Below are 18,170 nucleotides of genomic sequence, written 5' to 3'. Positions count from 1 at the left end.
TGCAATTGGAAAATAAAACCTTAAATCTTTCTCATTGCATCATGACACTAAGAATCCTGATAAAAACATACGTTAAAATATTAAACTTTTTATAAGACTAAATTGATTACTGCCCATTTTGTGGTGGCATAGGCAAGGGACTATGCACAAGGGTCCTCATGCTCCAACTCATGCTTTGTGGGCTCATGCTCAAATGCATGTAGGTTATTAATTCTGATTTGTATAGAACTTCCGTTCATTATATTCTAGAAATTCAAACTCGACATTTGCTAGTATTCAATCGAGAACAATGCCAAAATTGATCATTTTAATAACTTTCAATTTTTTTCACAGTATCAAAATTTTAACTTGGTCATTTCGCAAATTTTTGGCTCTTGTAAGTGCTTTAAAACCTCAAAATTTTCCTCTTAAAGAATGAGAATGACCAAAGTTTAGTTTCTTGTTTACCTATGATAAATATTTGATAGAACTTAAATTTATTCATTTTCTGCCCAATGTTAATTTCAAAGAGAAAATTAGTTTATAAAATGTTTTTTTTGGTAACAGTGAAATAATTATTTATGTAATGAAACTAAAAAATTGTTAACGTTTAGGAAGTACTAGAAGCTATTGCTGAAAGTGCATTTAAGACGTCCGACTACCCTGTTTTACTGTCATTTGAGAATCATTGCTCGTAAGTATATACTTTATTGATCTTTACCCCAATTTACTTTATCTCTCTTTGCTTTATAAATTACAGAGTGATCCAAAAGTTATGCAACCCATCATAAAATATTTTATTTAAAAATACTATTATTTTTTTAAATGCAACTGATTTTGCTTGCTGGCACCAGTATACACAAAGAAATGACTTCTCTTCATGGCTTATGACTTAAGTAAAGGTTTAAGTCTGCCTCTTTCCATTTTGAAAGTTTATTTTAGGTGAACTTTCTAAAAACTCTCATCCCTGCTAGAAACTAGGTTCCATTGGACCCTCCTGTTTTGGAGCAGAATAGGACTACACAGTGGCACAGTGAAAGGGGGGGGGGAGTGGGTGTTAAAACACCCCCCAGAGGCATTGGTTTTCTTAAACATAAATGCATATTTTAATACAGTAGTTTAAACATATGAAAGGACTGTTTGAATCAAGAAACCCTGTCCAGAAGGTATTTTGGATCAGAAAACCAACCCCAGAATGTACATTTGATCAAAACCAACCCTCCAGAAGATATTCTTAATCACCCCCCTCCACTTTTGATTAAAAATCCCTTTAAAAGGTTTTTCTGACTACACTAGTCGGACTATGAATACGTTTTGTGTGTAACTTTGGCTGTGAGTAAAAATTTCCACGCTTTGAATATGAAAATAGGAATGTTGTGAGCAGAGCTATTTGATTTTTTGCAAGGCGTGAAAGTGCTCCTTGACGCTTTTTAACCCCTTCAGTTAGAATTAGGAAATACTTAACCAAAAATGTTTTTATTTGGTAGACAGATTTGGTGTACTACAGTTAAGGAGTTTCTTGTAAACACAATTTCAAGTTTGTAAGCTGAAAATTAAAAGATCTGAAATGTATCTAATATTCTGGACATGCATTTTTGAAATGCATTAGATCCTCGTTTTACGCGGGGGTTATGTTCCACAGAAATGCTGCGTAAATCAAAACCACGTAAATTGAGACCTAATACTAGTATTAAAATGAAGGTTTGGTTCTTTAGATAAAAAAATACTTCATTCTAGTGATGACTAATTGTATAATAAGCTTAATGTGCACTTATATCGACTTTTATGTACAACATACATAAAGAAAACATAAATTAATTTTGTTTCCTGTTTATAAAAAGGAGCTGGTTATGATAGTCTTTTGGCAGTCATTAAGAATTTTTCTCTGCAATTCTTTGCAGAGCATTAACACATCCATGATCACTTGCATCATTTCCATGATAGAATCTCCCTTCATTAACAAACCAGAAAGATCATTTCTATTGTCTAGGAATGTCTCAAATTTTTCAATGTGAACGTTTTTGGTTGAGCATCACCAATGTCAGTATCCTTGTTGGTTTTCCCTCTTTTGTCACTCCTAAAAGCTCTTCTTCCAGTGAGTTCTGAACTGTGCGAGTTTAATAACTTTCCTTCTGGAAAGAGATCTGGAACCAATCATATTAAATGTCTTCAGGGGCCCAAACTCAATTATTAGCATGCCAAAATGCAGTTGATTACACGTAATCTGCAATCTTTAGGAGTTCGGATTTTGAAAGTGGGGATAATTTTTTGCATTGCCGCATCCGCGTAAAACCGAAACTCATCCGTGTAAAATAAAATAAAGATGTAAAATCTTAAACCACGTAAAATAAACCCACGTAAAACGAGGGTCTACTGTACATATTTAGGATAAAAATCGATTTAAAATCGAACAAATTTCATCATAAAATGTTTTCCAAACAGTGTTAAAACATCATATAAGCATTTAAAATGACTAATAAAGGATTACATATTTTAAAAAATTCAAGAGAAAAAACCTCATCTTTGCGAGGAGAATGCATGGTTGGAAAAATGAGCCAGTCCCAATCTTTCAATGTGTACTTGTTAGTGTTGTCAGTCCCATAACAAAAAACTTGCACAAATAATATTAAGCAGAACATAAAAAGTCGACTGCCAAAAAAAAAAAAAAAACAGTTATAAGTTTTCCAAAATCAAGTGTTAAATTCATGTCCTGTATGCTGGAAACGGCGTGAAATACATAAAATCAGTAAAGACCATAATAATGATCAATTCCATGAAAAAACTAACTTTCTAAGAATGAGATGGATGATGTCAAGAAAGGGAAAAATGTGTACAATTATGATTTCTTAGGTTTTAGGATGTTCTTCCTTTTAAGTTCAAAAAACATTGTTATGTAATCTTCTTAAAATTCAAATTATGCACCCCCTCCATTTTCTAAGATGCTAAATTTTTATTCAAAATATAAAGCATGAATAAACGCTTGATCACATTTTTGTGACTTATTTTCAATAAGCATGAAATATCTACTTTGAATCAGGGTTGGTAATTTTGTCAGAACAGTATAAAAAACCGTGGTAAAAATGGGGGGGAAAAATGGTAAAAATGGAAAGTATGGCAAAAACCCAGTTATAAACAAAGTTGCATTGAATTCTGTTAATTAAGGAGCAGTAATGATACAGATAATACACTAAAAAAATATTTCAATTATCAATAATATTAGTTAAAAAAACATCAAATGATTTTAATCTCCATTACAACATATTAAATATTTTTTTCATCCACTTTTTTTTAAATATTTAAATAGTTATATCTTTGAGATTAGTAAATTTGTTTGAAATTGAGAAATTGTTTGGATTTTTTTCTCCAGATTCCATTGAGATTTTAAAGTTTTTTAATTTTGATAGAGGTTGTCGACAAATATAGAGAAATATAAGAACTTTTTTCCTCCATAAAGGTAATGCTTTTTTTTCCCTTTACTGGGGAATTAGTATCTGAGGAAAGTAATTAAGGAGAGAAAAGCTACCTGGGTATCTCTAGCTTTATAAAACAATCAATCACGTTCACAATAAAGTTAACAATTATTTTCCTGTATTAAATACAAACTGTAAGTGTTATTTCTTTGTTTAAAAATTTTTTAAAATAAAAAGTTTCAAAATATTCAACTTTTAAAGCAAATTAAAAATTATTTTTTTTTTAACCTAGAAAATAAACAAACCAAATTAAAGTTTTACCAAGGTATATTAATGTTTTTTTATCATATATTGCTGAGGGAAAAAAAAACTGAAAAACTGCGTCTGTAAGTTGTCACTTGAAATTCTATTTTTGCCACTTTGGCAAAAACCTAATTTTGCTGGGTGGAAAAAAATGCAGTTTTTTCCACCCCTGGCAAAAACTTGCCAGCTCTGCTTTGGATTTTGCAAAAAATGCTAGGAAGTTTTAAAAGTTCAAGATAGAGAAGTTTTTTTGCTAAGCAGGTTCAACTGCATTTACATTTTTCTTTCAGACCTTAATATGAAGCTTAATTCATATCTTTTTTGAAATTGTATTATCTTTTTTTCATATTTAATTAGCCCCAAGCAACAAGCAAAAATGGCGATGTATTGCACAAAAATATTTGGAGATATGTTATTGTCAGAACCCTTACCTTCACATCCTGTAAGTAATATTCTATTTGAATTCAAACAAAATGCCCTGTGTTGATTGATTTAGTTTTATGTAATTATTTTTATAAAATTTACTTTTTTTAGCAATAATTATCATTTAGTAGTTTATAAATAATTCCTTGAACTAATTCAAATTAAATTATTTAGCTTAAGCCAGAAGAGCCATTGCCATCACCTAATCAACTGCTAAGAAAAATTCTTATCAAAAACAAAAAGAAGCATTATCCAAAAAGTAAGTTTGAATGCATAATCAGGGGCATATTTTGAGCTTTCCCCAATATAAATTTTCTACATGTTTGTATGCTCTTAAGCTTAAATGTGCAAGAGAAGAAACACAGACACACGTTCTTTTACGTGAAATACACCGCCAGCTCAGTCATTTCCAGCCGAGGATTGCAGTTTCATGCTTATTAGCACTCATCAGCCCGGCATAGGAAAGTGACTGAGCTGGAGATGGAAAACCTCTTAAGGAAGCCAAGAGTGCGAAACAGACGTTCTTTTCTTCGCACAATCTTTCTTCTTCCTTTGTAAGAATTGAACTTTGTTCATTTCTGCTATTTATCAAGTTTCGTTACAAAACAAACAAGTAAAATTTCTCTTTATTTTCATAAAAAAATGTAAATGCTGTTTTGAAATTTTATAGAGATATTCTTTCAAATGTCACAAAATGAAATATTGCTACAGTTTATGTCTTGATTTTATTCAAACTTAATAATCCACAATATAATTGTTATAGTTAATTTTACCAGACTATAGATTACATGGGCTATAGCTACCAGAGATTTATTAAGTCTTTCTCTAGACACCTCTTGATGTACTGTTGCCGCACTGGTTTCTTTCTTTTTGTTCCAACTATTAGGGGAAAATGATATAGTCTTATTGACTTATAGAGTTTTGTTAACAAGAAAAATTTGACGATGGTCATGAACATAGTAAGATAAAAATATATAGTATCTGCGCGCATAGCTCAAAACTATCTGCAGAAATGAAAATCAATTTGCAGTGGGTAGGTAAAATTTTTAGTAAGAAAATGCCTTTTGCTTTCAATCATGTATTCGTGAAAACAATAATGAAAATTTTTGATTAATTTATCTTCAAAGTTTGAAGATAGTGTTTAATATGGATATTATCAATTATTTTCAGCAAAAGTATTTGCTCAGCATCAAATGCATTTGTGCACGGCGTACATGGGTGTGTCTATATTATCTAGCTATGATCATGAAATAAAATTCTGCTTATCTAATGTTTCGACTGTCGACTCAACGAAATTCGACTTATCGAAAATAAATAACATACATTCTCCATTCATTTAGATGGGAGTAAATGTTTGCTTCCGCTCATCAAAGCTTGACTCACCAAAGTTTCCCTGTAACTTAATTTAGGTTTAAAAGTGGGAATTTGTTTCAGAATTGAAAGTTGTTTGGATAAATAAACCAATAAGGAAAATTTTTCAGTTTAGATTGCCATGAAAAAAGGTCTTGAAAGTTCAGTTTTTTTGTCATGAGTTTATCTCTAGAATCTGGTAGACTACAGAATAGGCTATGGTCAATAGTCTATGGTATGGAGTCATTAATTTGCATTTAATAGTTTCTGTTTTTTGTTTTTAAGGTGTATCATCATCAAAGTCTTATACTATGCCTGAAAAAGAGGATGAGTCTTCAACTCAACCTCTGCCAACTCCTGAAAAAGTGAGACTTACTCCAGCCATCAGTGATGATGAGAAACTTAGTTCCTCATTGAAAGAAAGTTCTTTAACTAATGGTACCATAGAATTAGAAAAGGTGCCATCAGAAATGGAAGATTCTAGCTCTGATTCTGGATCAGATGAAGAAGAAGAACAAATTGATGCAGAGCAGCAAGTGGTTGACCAAAATGAAGTAAGTTTTGTGCATTTTTGATCTTGATTATTGGATGTTGTATAGTAATGGAATATTGAATCTATTTTCCTTTTCAGTGTTTTTCATATAAATGTATATTTGATGCACATTATACTCTCGATTATTCACTGAATCGGGTGGCACAGGTACTGCGGGTAGTGAAAATCGGATAACCTTAAAAATACTTAAAATGTGGAACAAATAAGATAAAAATGTTCTTTGCTTAAAAACAATTGTATTGTACACAAAGCAATGCAAGCAGTGATAATATATGCAGTATCCAGTATGTACATTTAAAAACTAATCGCATTTTATGTTCCCAACTACATAAAAAGGTTAAAAAAAATAGTGTACCAACGAAAATGCCTAAGTAAGCACATTTTTTCGCTTAATTTTACATCACTCTTCTGTAGGTAAACAACAAACATTAAAACTGGAGAGAAGCTGGTATTTGTTTTTTTCCTTGCTGCAAAACTACATTTTCTTAATTCTTGACTGCAGTTTTTTTGGCATCAGTTTTTCAGTTCACTGAACCTCAGCTTTGACCTCTAAATATTGCACAAGTTAAACAGCATATAATGCAATCCTTTCATGCGTCATTTGGGCTTGTGGGTTGAGCTCGTCTTCTTCACTTCTGCTTTACTTTTCTCTTTTCCCTTGCTTTATTTTGCAATTGCTTAATCTGTCAGTTAATTGCAGGGGTGTTTGTGATTGGAAATTTCCGAAAATTTTGGGTTGCTGTTTCTGAAACTTTTGGGCTGACAACACATTTTCAAACTGAAAAATTAATAATAATAATTAAAAAAAGCTTTTAAAGTGGTTTTCCCAATGATTTTTGCATGCATATTTGAAATTTTTTTACAGATTGGGGAGGGGAGGGGGTCGAGCTTCCTCATACTTTCCGAAAATTTCCAACTGTCTTCAGAAAATGTTACTTGGTTAATTGAGTACAATAGTCAACCCAAGATGGGAGTGGGAGATAACACACACCACTGATAATGGGGAGTTTACTGTAGATATATTTATTTTGTTTTTAATGTCAAATACTATAGAGCCACGGTTATCCAAGCCCGGTCTAACCAAGTTACAAATTAACCGTTCTAATTATAAATATCCCATACATTTATAATTAGTATTTTTAGTTCTTCAGCCTTTTTTCTAAAACTGATTTCTTTTACAGGGAACAGCTGCCAAAGAGTCGGAAGCTGGGGCTGAAATGTCTGCACTTGTACATTATGCTCAGCCTGTGAGGTTTCACTCTTTTGAATATGCTGAAAGTAGGTAAAATGCATTTATCAAAAAACAAACAAACCTATGTTCTCTTTCCAAACAGCCCCCTCCCCTTTAAGGAGAACTGTTACATAAAAGTGGCAAACACTTGAGTTATGGATTTTATTAAATTCTTAGTATGAAAAGTGAAAAAAAAAAAAAAAAAAAAAAAACTTAATAAATTTTGACTTTGTAAGTTAAAGAATTGTTGAAAAGTAAATCTGTAAAATTGATTTTTAAATTCACAATTTTACTGTTTTGTCACCCCCCCCCCTTTTGCATTTTATTTGTTTTTTTATCATATATTGCTTTTGTGCATTGCATCCGGAAATGGAAGTCTATTGGTTCAGTTAGTTAAAGCATCGTGCTAATAATGTGAAGATCATGAATTTGAATCCCAATTGGCCAAAAGATGTCGATTTAATGACTTATTTTCTATAGCAAAATTCGGATCCTAAATTCAATAATTATATAATCTAAACTCTTTGCAGGATTCCATACTACAGTTCTGTTGTTGTTAAAATCAAACAAAGCATTGATTTTACCATTCTAAATTGCAGTATAACCCTTAAACAATATTTGCTACTTTATTACACATTGCTTTACTGCATAGCATCCCGCTATAGAGGCCCATTAGCTCAGTTGGTACAAGAGTCATACTCAAGGGCAGGTACAAGGGGAGGGGGTCATGACCCTCCCTCCTTCCCTTAAACGTCGACAAGAGTAGCCATCCACATTGTGTTCAAACTCTTAATGAATAAAATATTAACTGTTTCAGTTGTCTTTTCAGTTTATTAATTATTTTTGAAAATAAATACTTAAAATACTGAAATACACCGCCAGCTCAGTTATTTCCAGCCGAGGACTGCAGTTTCGTGCTTATTAGCACTCAACTTTAGCCTTGGCTAATGGGCGGTAATTTACTGAATATACCTTCCCTCGGCGGTGTATTTCTTGTACTTCTGCTTTAGCCCTTGGCTAATGGGCGGTAATTTACTGAATATACTTAAAATACTATTTCATTTCATCGCTTATAAAATTAATTTGAAATGTTTATGCCCTATTATGTTCCTTATTCCTGCCTGATTTGGTTCTCTTTGTTGACACCCATGCAGTTTAAAAAAGTTTTCGTACCTAAAACTGCAGGTTTGTTTATGGGGGAGAGGGGGGGGGGCATTTTTTAGCAAACTACCAATAACTCTAAGGTTTTAGTCAGCCCCTAGGGATTTCGAGTTATTGAGAGTTGACCGTAGTAGCAGTGCAGGATTGATAGTTTTCCTCACTGTGATTTATTTGCTTTTTTTTTCTTTTCAAAAAAAAAAAAAAAAGCAAAGAAACTCTTTGAAAAAATCATTTTTTTAAATTGAAAATGTATGCAATAAAAAAAATATTACCAAACAATTATTTTCTTACCTCTTGAAGCAGATTTTCATTATTGGTTTTTTTTTTGCTTTGGGTTTTTTTTTTTTTTTTTTTTTGTAGAATATCCTCTGAATAACAACCAGTAAAACACCAAACCCATTCATTTCTAAATGTTTAAAAATCATCAAATTTAAAATTACTAAAGGTGACTAAAATTTTTTATATTGCAATTTTTTGATCTTTGTATTAACATGATGTTGAGTGTCTACTAGGGTGGGTCGATTTTGACTTTTTTTTGAAATCGAAAACGCCTGTGGTGGGAAAAGTTGTGCATTGGCATCAAATGCTCGCATAAAAAATTTTTTGGAAATCAAAATATATTTAGATCCCCCACCAGCCCCTTAAAGTTTGGCCAAGTATGTAAAAATTGACATTTTTTAATTTTTTTAAAAAATATCTTATGTATAATATTTTTAAACGCTTGTGGTGGGAAAAGTTGTGTATTGACATCTAATGCTCATATAATTTTTTTTTTTTTGGTAATCAAAATATATTTAGATCCCTTACCAGTCCCTCGAAATTCCATCAAATATGGAAAAATTGACATTTATTTGTTATTTTTTAAATTTCGCATGTTTGATTTTTTTAATCACCCATAGTGAAAATGATTGCCTAGTAAGATTCTTCACTCATAAGTAATAATAATAATAGTATTCAAGCTCCGCTCAACCGGTGAAATTTGGAATATTTTCAGAATTTTAAAAATCTTGACGTTTTAAATCAAAAATTTTATCCAACGCTTTTTTTTAATTTAAGCATTTTTTATACTTTATTTTTCTATAATAACACTATAGAATTCTTTAGGATTAAAACATAGGTATAAAAGATTAAAGTACCAGAAGTCTGTCGTCGCCGTTTTACAGCAGCTCTTCGCTCATTTTCCCGAATTATTAGGGGGAAATTACTAAGAATTCACCTCTGAGTTTTTTGTAATAAAGAAGTTTTACACCTTATACATTGCTTTGTTCTCAAATTTTGGCATTAATTTTCGGGAAGCCAATGTTGTACGTATAAAGCCATCATGGCGTGTTGCTCCACAAACAGATCGATGCTTCTGTCACTAACCTAACTGATCTTTCTAACACTTGTGTATGACATGGTAAATTCCACAACTCACTTTCAATAACGTCACTTGTTTCAGCTACTTTTCCAAGTTCCGCATTGGGTATATGTTTGGTGAGTGGAGGGTCTGTAAGGACACAATTTTGCCAATTTATCAATTCTGTGTAGTCTTTTGCTTGAAAATTTAAAGGTGGAATGACAAAATCACTAACAGTTTCATTAGTAAGAGTTCGGGCCTTCAGGATTGTTCTGTAGCCTAATTTCCTTACTCAGGATCGCGTGCCGTTGATCATGGCTATCAGCAGGTTTTCTGGATGACCAAAAAAACCATTTCTTTGTACAACAGGGTCAACCACTGATTTCAGATCATCACTAAGATATCTTGAGTAGTGGATAACTTCCCAAACATGCTGTACACCGGCTGTGCATGAAGGCTCAGTTTTATTAAAAAACCAAACTTTTGCATACACTTTTATAATGTATTCTACAATAGTCCCTATTTCCAGCGATGACTCTTTTGTACCAACATACAAACGAAGTACTCTGTTTGCTGTTATAAGCCACCTAGCATGAGATAGCTTTCCTGGTGATTTGGTGGACAGTGATGTTGAGCAATTTCCTGAACATATTGCTTGTCATATTTGATACAAGTATTTTTGGTCAGTGCCAAGTCTGTCTGTATCAACTGTTGACAAATCAAAAGCGATTTTTTTTAAGTTGACAATTGGTAGCTGTTTACATGTGCCAAGAAGCTTCCCTATAGGACCATAATATGTAAAAGGACCTGTAGTGCTTCCATCAAGATGCCGTAACAGATAGCGTAAAGGTAGCTCATTGGCGTGCAATTGACATATGAGCCACTGCAACGGCCTTTTTAAATGCAGCTCAAACAATCTTATTACACCACCTTTCACTCCAGTATTGACTGCTGTTCCATCTGATCCTACTGCAATTAAATCCACAGTAGATACTTGGGTTGTTTTTAAATAGTCTAATATGCTTGATAACACTTCATTCGCTGTACCAATTTTTCTGCTCTGAGTTTTTTGTTACGATTTCTATTTGGTTCATATATGCTTGGCTAAGTGCCAAGAACAAGCCGGTTTGTCAGACTGGGGGTGGGTGATTTAAATAGTTTTATTATATCACAGAGAAGAAGAAAAATAAACATTCACAGGAACCACACCATCTGTCTCTTAGACAGTTAAAACTAAGCAGAAGGAGCAAAGAAAAAGGCAAAACGCGCAATTTCAGATTCCCGGCAGGGGTGGTATATGTAATATGATATGATAACTATTTTGTTCACAAACAAAGGGTCTTACTATTTACTATTTACACCACAGGTGATTAAAAAACATACATAAGAAATTTAAAAAAAAAAGTTTTAAAAAAGGTCAATTTTTACATATTTAGCAAAACTTCAGGGACCTGGCAGAAGGTATAAATATATTTTAATTGCCAAAAATTTTTTTAATAAACATTAGATGTCAATACACAACTTTTCCCACCACAGGCAATTAAAAATATTATACATAAGATTTTTTAAAAATTTTTTTAAAAATTTCAATTTTTACATATTTGGCCAAATTTTAAGGGGCTGGTGGGGGATCTAAATATACTTTGATTTCCAAAAAAAAATTTTATTCGAGCATTTGATGCCAATACACAACTTTTCCCACCACAGGCGTTTTCGATTTCAAAAAAAAGTCAAAATCGACCCACCCTAGTGTCTACCTGTTGTTTTTGTGTAAACCAGATGTTGGCAATATTTTTTTGGCAGTGGATCAATGTCAAAAGAAATATCTGTCTGATGACATTTGAAACATCTCAATTTTTTAAAAATGTATTATTCCAACCCTTCGTTTCATAGGTATGTTTTATAATTTGTTTTCATGTTCCATATTTTGTTTTTGGAGCCAAAGTGAATCACTATCAGACATCAAATAAGCTCCTTGGTGACTCACTGTTCATAGATTGCCAAGATCTGGTAAAAAATGAGCTTTTTTAACTAGCAGTTTTTTTTTTTACATATTGACTGACCTTGATATTTTAAAAATTTCCTTAGAGAGAAATCGGAGCTATGAAATTTCCTCTTTTGTTGAAACCCAAGCAACAAATTTGCTTAAGGAACATCCTGTAGAGTTTGTGAAGTATGTTTTGAATTTAAAGAAAAATTATTTTTCCAATTATTTAAATGCACTTCATATACTTATATTTGCCATATATGGTCTTATTGTACACTGCTCAAAACAATTAAAGGATATTGTAAGTTTTCGTACGAAAAAAGGTATTAGCAAATATTTTTTTGCATAGAATCGAAGAAGGGAGTTAAAAATGCAAATTCTTCTTAATTTCATGCATTGCAGTATGCAAATTTTAAGTTTGATGTCGAAAATGATGTTTCAGTGGCGGCAAATGAGATTTCGCTCTTAACTTATTGTAAGACAAAGCAAAAAATAATGATCGACAATGACTGAGCTGGCGGTGTATTCTATGTGTTCAGTAAGCGTGTTGTTTTGATGAATGTGATGTCTCAATGAACTCATTTAACGGAATCAGAAGCTTCTAAAGTGGTTGTCAGGCTAGAGGAAAGCCAATCACAAGTCAAGGCAAAAGAAGCTATTGGAGTTTTGCAAAGTGTGATTTTTACGAGATGGAAACGGTTTTTAGAGACTGGAAATGCTGGCCGAAGATCAGGGCAAGGTCGCAGATGGTCAACAACGCTCAACGAAGACCGTTATTTAGCTTTAATGGCTCCGAGGCACAGAAGTATGAATGCCACCCCACTACAACGACACCTTTGCTCGGGTACTAGCACCACAATTTTGACACAAACTGTCCGAAATCGCCTTCACGCTGTAAGTCTGTATGCTCGTCTACCAATGGTCTGTGTCACATTAGCTGCGAGACACCGTCGCAATACAGGGAGTGGATAACAGAGCATGTGAATTGGAGAAGAAATGAATGGAGCAATATTTTTTTCTGACAAGTCCCGTTCTTGTCTTTATCCATATAATGGCGTATTTTCATCTGGAGGGAGCTTGGCACTAGAAACAATCCAGCTTTTGCGCCCGAAAGTGTCAGATTTGGTGGTGGTGATGTGATGGTGCATGCTGGCATCTCCATTGATGGGCGCACCGATCTGCATGTCATTCCGAATGGAATTCTGACCGGTCGTCAAAGCAGGGATGAGATCCTCACACTTATTGTAGTCCCTTACCCTGCAGCAATTGGAGGTGACTTCATGTTAATGGACCAAAATTGTCGACCACATCGTTCTTACTTGATGAATGATTTTCTTTTGGCGGAAAGAATCATACGAATGGAATGGCCAGCGTGTTCTCCAGATATGAACCCAATAGAGCATGTTTGGGACATTCTAGGCAACGAGTTTTTGGATGCCTACCTCCCCCAAACTCTCCAAAAACCGGAAAGAGCGCTTCAGGAGGAGTGGGGCAGAATACCTCAGCCCCTCATTAATAGCCTCATTAATTCCAAGCCTCAGAGGTGTTTTACATTGCTGGCCATCCGGGTTACCATACCCCTTACTAAAAGCGATTTTCTTTTAAGAAAACCCCAATTTTTTATCGCTTTTCTCATGCACACTAAGTGCGTTTATTTTCCTTTTGTACCCAAAAGTTGAGAAAAAGTATTTTTTCCTGCCATACAAATGTAATTTTTGTCTCATATAGTTTACTAACGCCTGTCGATAATGTATCAATCATCGAAAAAGTTCTCCAGGTTCAAAATCAACCCAAAACCTCAATATCCTTTAATTGTTTTGAGCAGTGTATTAAAAACTAATATTTTGTTAATTTTACATTTTTGCAGGTTAAACATGTTTTTCAAATGATGTAGCATGCATTGTATGAACATGAAAAGAGTTATTTATTATATTTTTTTGGAACAACAAAAAAGTCTTACCCAAAAAATTCTTTCTTTTATCTTATACAATTTTTTTTTTAGCTATAATAAACGTCAATTGAGTCGAATTTATCCAAAAGGTACACGAGTGGATTCAAGTAATTATATGCCTCAGGTAATTTTTAACTTTTATTCTAATATACAGTAGTTTGTAAAAATTATTCTTGCCATTTTGATATATGATTTAATCTGAACTCAAAGTACATAAAATTACAGTAATTCTTATTATAGCTGTTGTAATTTTTAAAAATGGCATTTTAAAGAAGATTGTTGAAATACATTTGTCAATTTTTTGCTTGAGTAAATTTACGTAACTATAATACATAAGAATATCAGTGAGTTAAATGAAGTTTGAGAAAAATAATCTAAATTTAGCAATTTAAACACTTATGGCATTTGCCTCTGCCTCAAATTTGCATGTTTTATTTCACATTATTTTATTTCTAATGCCTGTCATTCTACTTAAAAATGGAGTAGATTCTAATTAAAATTATTTACCATAAATGGCACTACTTAAACACATTTCAATTCCCTTACTATTATTGTGAGCCTTATATGTATGGTGAGCATATGAAGAAGAAAATTTTCTGTTTATGAAATTTTTATTGAACATGTTTACTGAACTGAAGAAATTTGAAATTTTACTGAAATTTTTATCTTTGCTTTAACAGTGCCGCCATGCAATGGGAGTTTTGTTAACTATGTTTTCCTGCAAATATTGCTGGGTTTAATTGAAAGTTATAAGGAACCATTATTAATTTTTATTCCACTAACTGTTAAGTTTGTTGACCCACTGGAAACTTGCTTCAAGAGGGCAATTTTTAATTTTTTCCAATTTTTTCTAATGTTCTTTGGTCCGATTAAACGGTGTTTTGGTCCCAATAAGCGAATAATATTACGCTTGTGTAAAGGGGATATCACACGAGAGAAATTACGGGACATCGCAACCGCAACAGGAACCGTAACGCTATCTGGAACCGGTTTTTCTACTCATTACCACAAACGATTGCTCCAAAATTCTCGTGTGCTATGGAAATTCGCAGTTGCTCGTATAGGGGCAAATTTTTTCCTCCGCTAGAAAAAAATTGCCTTTAATTCTGAGCAAGTTACGAAGGAACCAATCTGGGTGCTGGGATTTCGTGACGTCGGGCAGCGTCACTGGAAAATACTTTTGCAATCGTGGCGACAGAAATGTGGGAATTCCTTTTTATTGTTCTATTTATTTTATGTTTCAAAAATTTTCAGTTACACTTTAAAAAACGGATGAGCGACATTTAACCTTTGGTTTTGCATCTGATTTTGAATTTAAATTGCTACTTATATGTTAGTTAACATCAGTGCGAATTTTATGCATTTCATTTATATTGGTGCTTTTCGTTTCATTGGGTTTTTGAAAATTGTTTTGCACAAATGTTACAATGGGGTCGTTTCCAAAATTTTAAACGTATTTTTTTCTGAAAGAGCATGCTTAAAAACATAGGATCTGACCATTTTTTAAATATTTTGTTTTTGTTTAATATTTTTTAAAAAAATTCTTAAATCGTTGCGCTTTCATTGTTTACATTTCTGTCGTCTGATGTTACAAATGATGAAATGCCATTCACAGAGCAAAATATTTAATTGCAGCTCAAATTATGAAAGTTCAGTCCGCAATCCCAGTTATTTACGCGTAGCATATTTAACTGAAATTTTAATGATTTTATTAATCGACTAAAAGAATGTTTTTAAAAAGTTTCAAAATTGCACATTAAATACTGGCTTTTTTGCGCTTCATCGTTTCATTAAATTTTTTTTTAAGCGTCATTTCATTTTTAAATGTCTGGAACTATTTTAATAAACTCAGCCACAGATTTTCCTGTGTGCAATATGTATCTAGTGGCATTATATTTGTGTAGGTTAAAGTGTTAGCACATCTCCAATATATTTATGAACTCGAAGTTTAAAAAAATAACTATAAAAGGCCTATTGATCAGAGTTTGCTGGCTTTTTTTAAAAATTTTTCATGTTTGTTTTTAGCTATGAATTTAGGTACAATTTGTTAGAATTAAAATTTCTTCTTACCTGTCAATAAGTGACTAATAATTCCTATCTAAAATTAAGATTTAATTTAGTAGTTATGGGAAAAAATAAGCCTAGAGAAGTCATATATTCTGTATGTCTTCTTTAAATGTAACAAGAGTGTCACTTTAAATCAAACATTCAATTAATAGTAATAAAAGTTTTCTGTTTTTCTGAAATTTTCACCATAAGTTCTACAAATTAATGTTAAAACTCAAATATGAATTTAACAGGAGGAGCTTTGGAGACTGCATGAAATAATAATTGATGCTCTAGCTCTAAAATCATTGCCTTGATCATTTCCCTTTTTTTGCCATCTTTTCACAAACCCACATACAATTAAAGCTGTAAGAGCTGCATTAAGTATTTGATTACTAATTTCATCCATAAGTGTCAAATTAAAGCGACAAAAAGCGATGAACAAGCGCAAGCACATGGATGTAAACTAAAAAATGGTAGCCCCCGTTGTGAACAAATCGAGCAACCGTCCGCGCAACCGTCAGCAACCCTGTAGGCAACTTCCCTTCCGAAAAACCAGTTCCAGATAAGATAAATAAATACCTTTGTGCCGAACAGTAAAGTAAGACAAAACAACGTTAGAAGAAGCACAAATTTGTAAATTACAGCAATACAATTATTTTTGCATATAAATTACATTGCTGTAATTTACAAATTTGTGCTTCTTCTAACGTTGTTTTGTCTTACTTTACAGTTCCAGATAGCGTTGACGGTTCCTATTGCGGTTGCGATGTCCCGTAATTTCTCTCGTGTGATATCCCCTTAATGGGATTTGTTTTGGTTCTTTAAGATTTGGTCCGAATAAGCGACTGGTTCAATTAACTGGTGGTCCAATTATGTGGATTCCACTATAACCAAGTCGTTTACACTTAGTTTGTGTTACCATTTTCTTAAGAAAAAATATTACCTCATCCTTCACTCTCCCTAGTCACCCTCTTTCTCACACTACTGAAATTGCTAAAACAACTATACCTTTATATTCTTTTTCTGTCAAAAAAAAAAAAAAAAAAAAAAATCAACCTTTTTTCAGTTCTGAAAAAAAAAATGTCTGCCTTTAGGGACTAAAGTGCTATAAACCTTTTAAAAGTTTTAATTTTGTATTTTAGCTATGTTTTGATAATAGTTTGTATTTTGAAAGTTATTACCTATTGTAAAATTTGTTTCTCATAGGTATTTTGGAATGCTGGATGCCAATTAATTGCCTTAAATTTTCAAACTTTAGGTATGTAAAAATCTATTGACAATAGTATTACAAATGAATACGTTACTGACTTTTTTTTCATTAATCATGAATATTACTGAGATTTTAAGAATCGTATTTATCTCATGTTTTTAATTTAAATTTGAATGAAAGTGTGGGGAATAAAATTTGAATATGATACAAAAGTTTTATTTGTTCTTTGTGGTTTTGGATTGATTTTATGTCATTTTTTGCAGCAAGTTATCACCAAGGCATTTCTTAATCCAGCTTTAGTATTCAATGAATATTTTGTGCCACTTGACTAGTGTTGTTGACACCACTATCTTTTTATTACTTTACTGTATGTAAAGAAGTTTTGCAAAAGCAAACGATTTTGATTTTCAAATATTAATGTGAATCATTTTTAGCTATAAAAATACATCAAAATATAAATAAAGCACCTCGAATAAAACATAACCTTTTACTTTTGAGACTCTTATTTTTGAAATTCTTCTATAATAGATAGTGCAATAATTTTTGAGCTCTTGCATTATTTCTCAACTTTCAATTTTTTGCAATTATGTCTTCTTTCCAAGATTTAACTGCTGTTTTTTCCTTGAGCATTCAAGATTTTTATTGATTTATTCGTTTTGTGTTTGTGATAGAAAGTCACATGATCCATTACTTTATGTAGTGACGGCGAATATACCTAGATAATGCCATACTACTGTGGGATGGTAAAAGTGCAAATTTTCATTTTTCATCTTTTTTCCATTTTGTCTTCTGGTTTACTTTAGCTTTATTATACGAGCTTACTTATTTATTTTACGCTGAAAATAAAGCTCAAAAAAAAAAAAAGGTCAAATTTCAACTTTTCGCTATTGTTGCATATGGAGTCCAAATCGAGTTTCTTCAAGTAACTCAAAAACTCATTTTTGCATATACTGCACTGCACCTTCCCACAGCAGTATATTGTGCCGTGGTTTCATTAGAGCTTGAATGAGACAACCAGTTTTATATCTTTTAAACGTATGCCATGCTAAATAAATTAATAAAAGCTGAATTATTCTTGAAAAGAAAATTAGTTCTCTGGTAATAAATACTATTCTGCTTTTTTTTTTTTTTTGAGTGTAAAAATGATGATGATTTTAATTCATTTTTTTTTCTTCTGTTTCATCTTTTTTTGTATGTTTTTGCAATTTCTTTTGGATTAGATAG

General features: G+C 32.2%; 1 protein-coding gene across 1 annotated transcript in view; it reads left to right on the top strand.

Annotated features, from left to right (window-relative positions):
• The first annotated feature begins 142 nt into the window (after positions 1-142).
• LOC129223172 (1-phosphatidylinositol 4,5-bisphosphate phosphodiesterase classes I and II-like) overlaps positions 143-18,170 on the top strand; it is a 48,718-nt gene continuing 30,690 nt past the window's right edge. The window contains exons 1-9 of the mRNA XM_054857739.1: positions 143-199; positions 594-673; positions 4,050-4,134; positions 4,290-4,374; positions 5,751-6,019; positions 7,200-7,296; positions 11,838-11,922; positions 13,739-13,811; positions 16,943-16,994. Coding sequence (XP_054713714.1) covers positions 143-199; positions 594-673; positions 4,050-4,134; positions 4,290-4,374; positions 5,751-6,019; positions 7,200-7,296; positions 11,838-11,922; positions 13,739-13,811; positions 16,943-16,994 — 883 coding nt within the window. The remainder of the gene's footprint in view (positions 200-593; positions 674-4,049; positions 4,135-4,289; positions 4,375-5,750; positions 6,020-7,199; positions 7,297-11,837; positions 11,923-13,738; positions 13,812-16,942; positions 16,995-18,170) is intronic.

Source organism: Uloborus diversus, chromosome 5 (genome assembly GCF_026930045.1).
Source record: "Uloborus diversus isolate 005 chromosome 5, Udiv.v.3.1, whole genome shotgun sequence".
In the NCBI taxonomy this organism is placed as follows: Eukaryota; Metazoa; Arthropoda; class Arachnida; order Araneae; family Uloboridae; genus Uloborus; species Uloborus diversus.
Note: the sequence above shows the minus strand (reverse complement) of the source record. Positions and strands in the feature narration are given on the sequence as shown.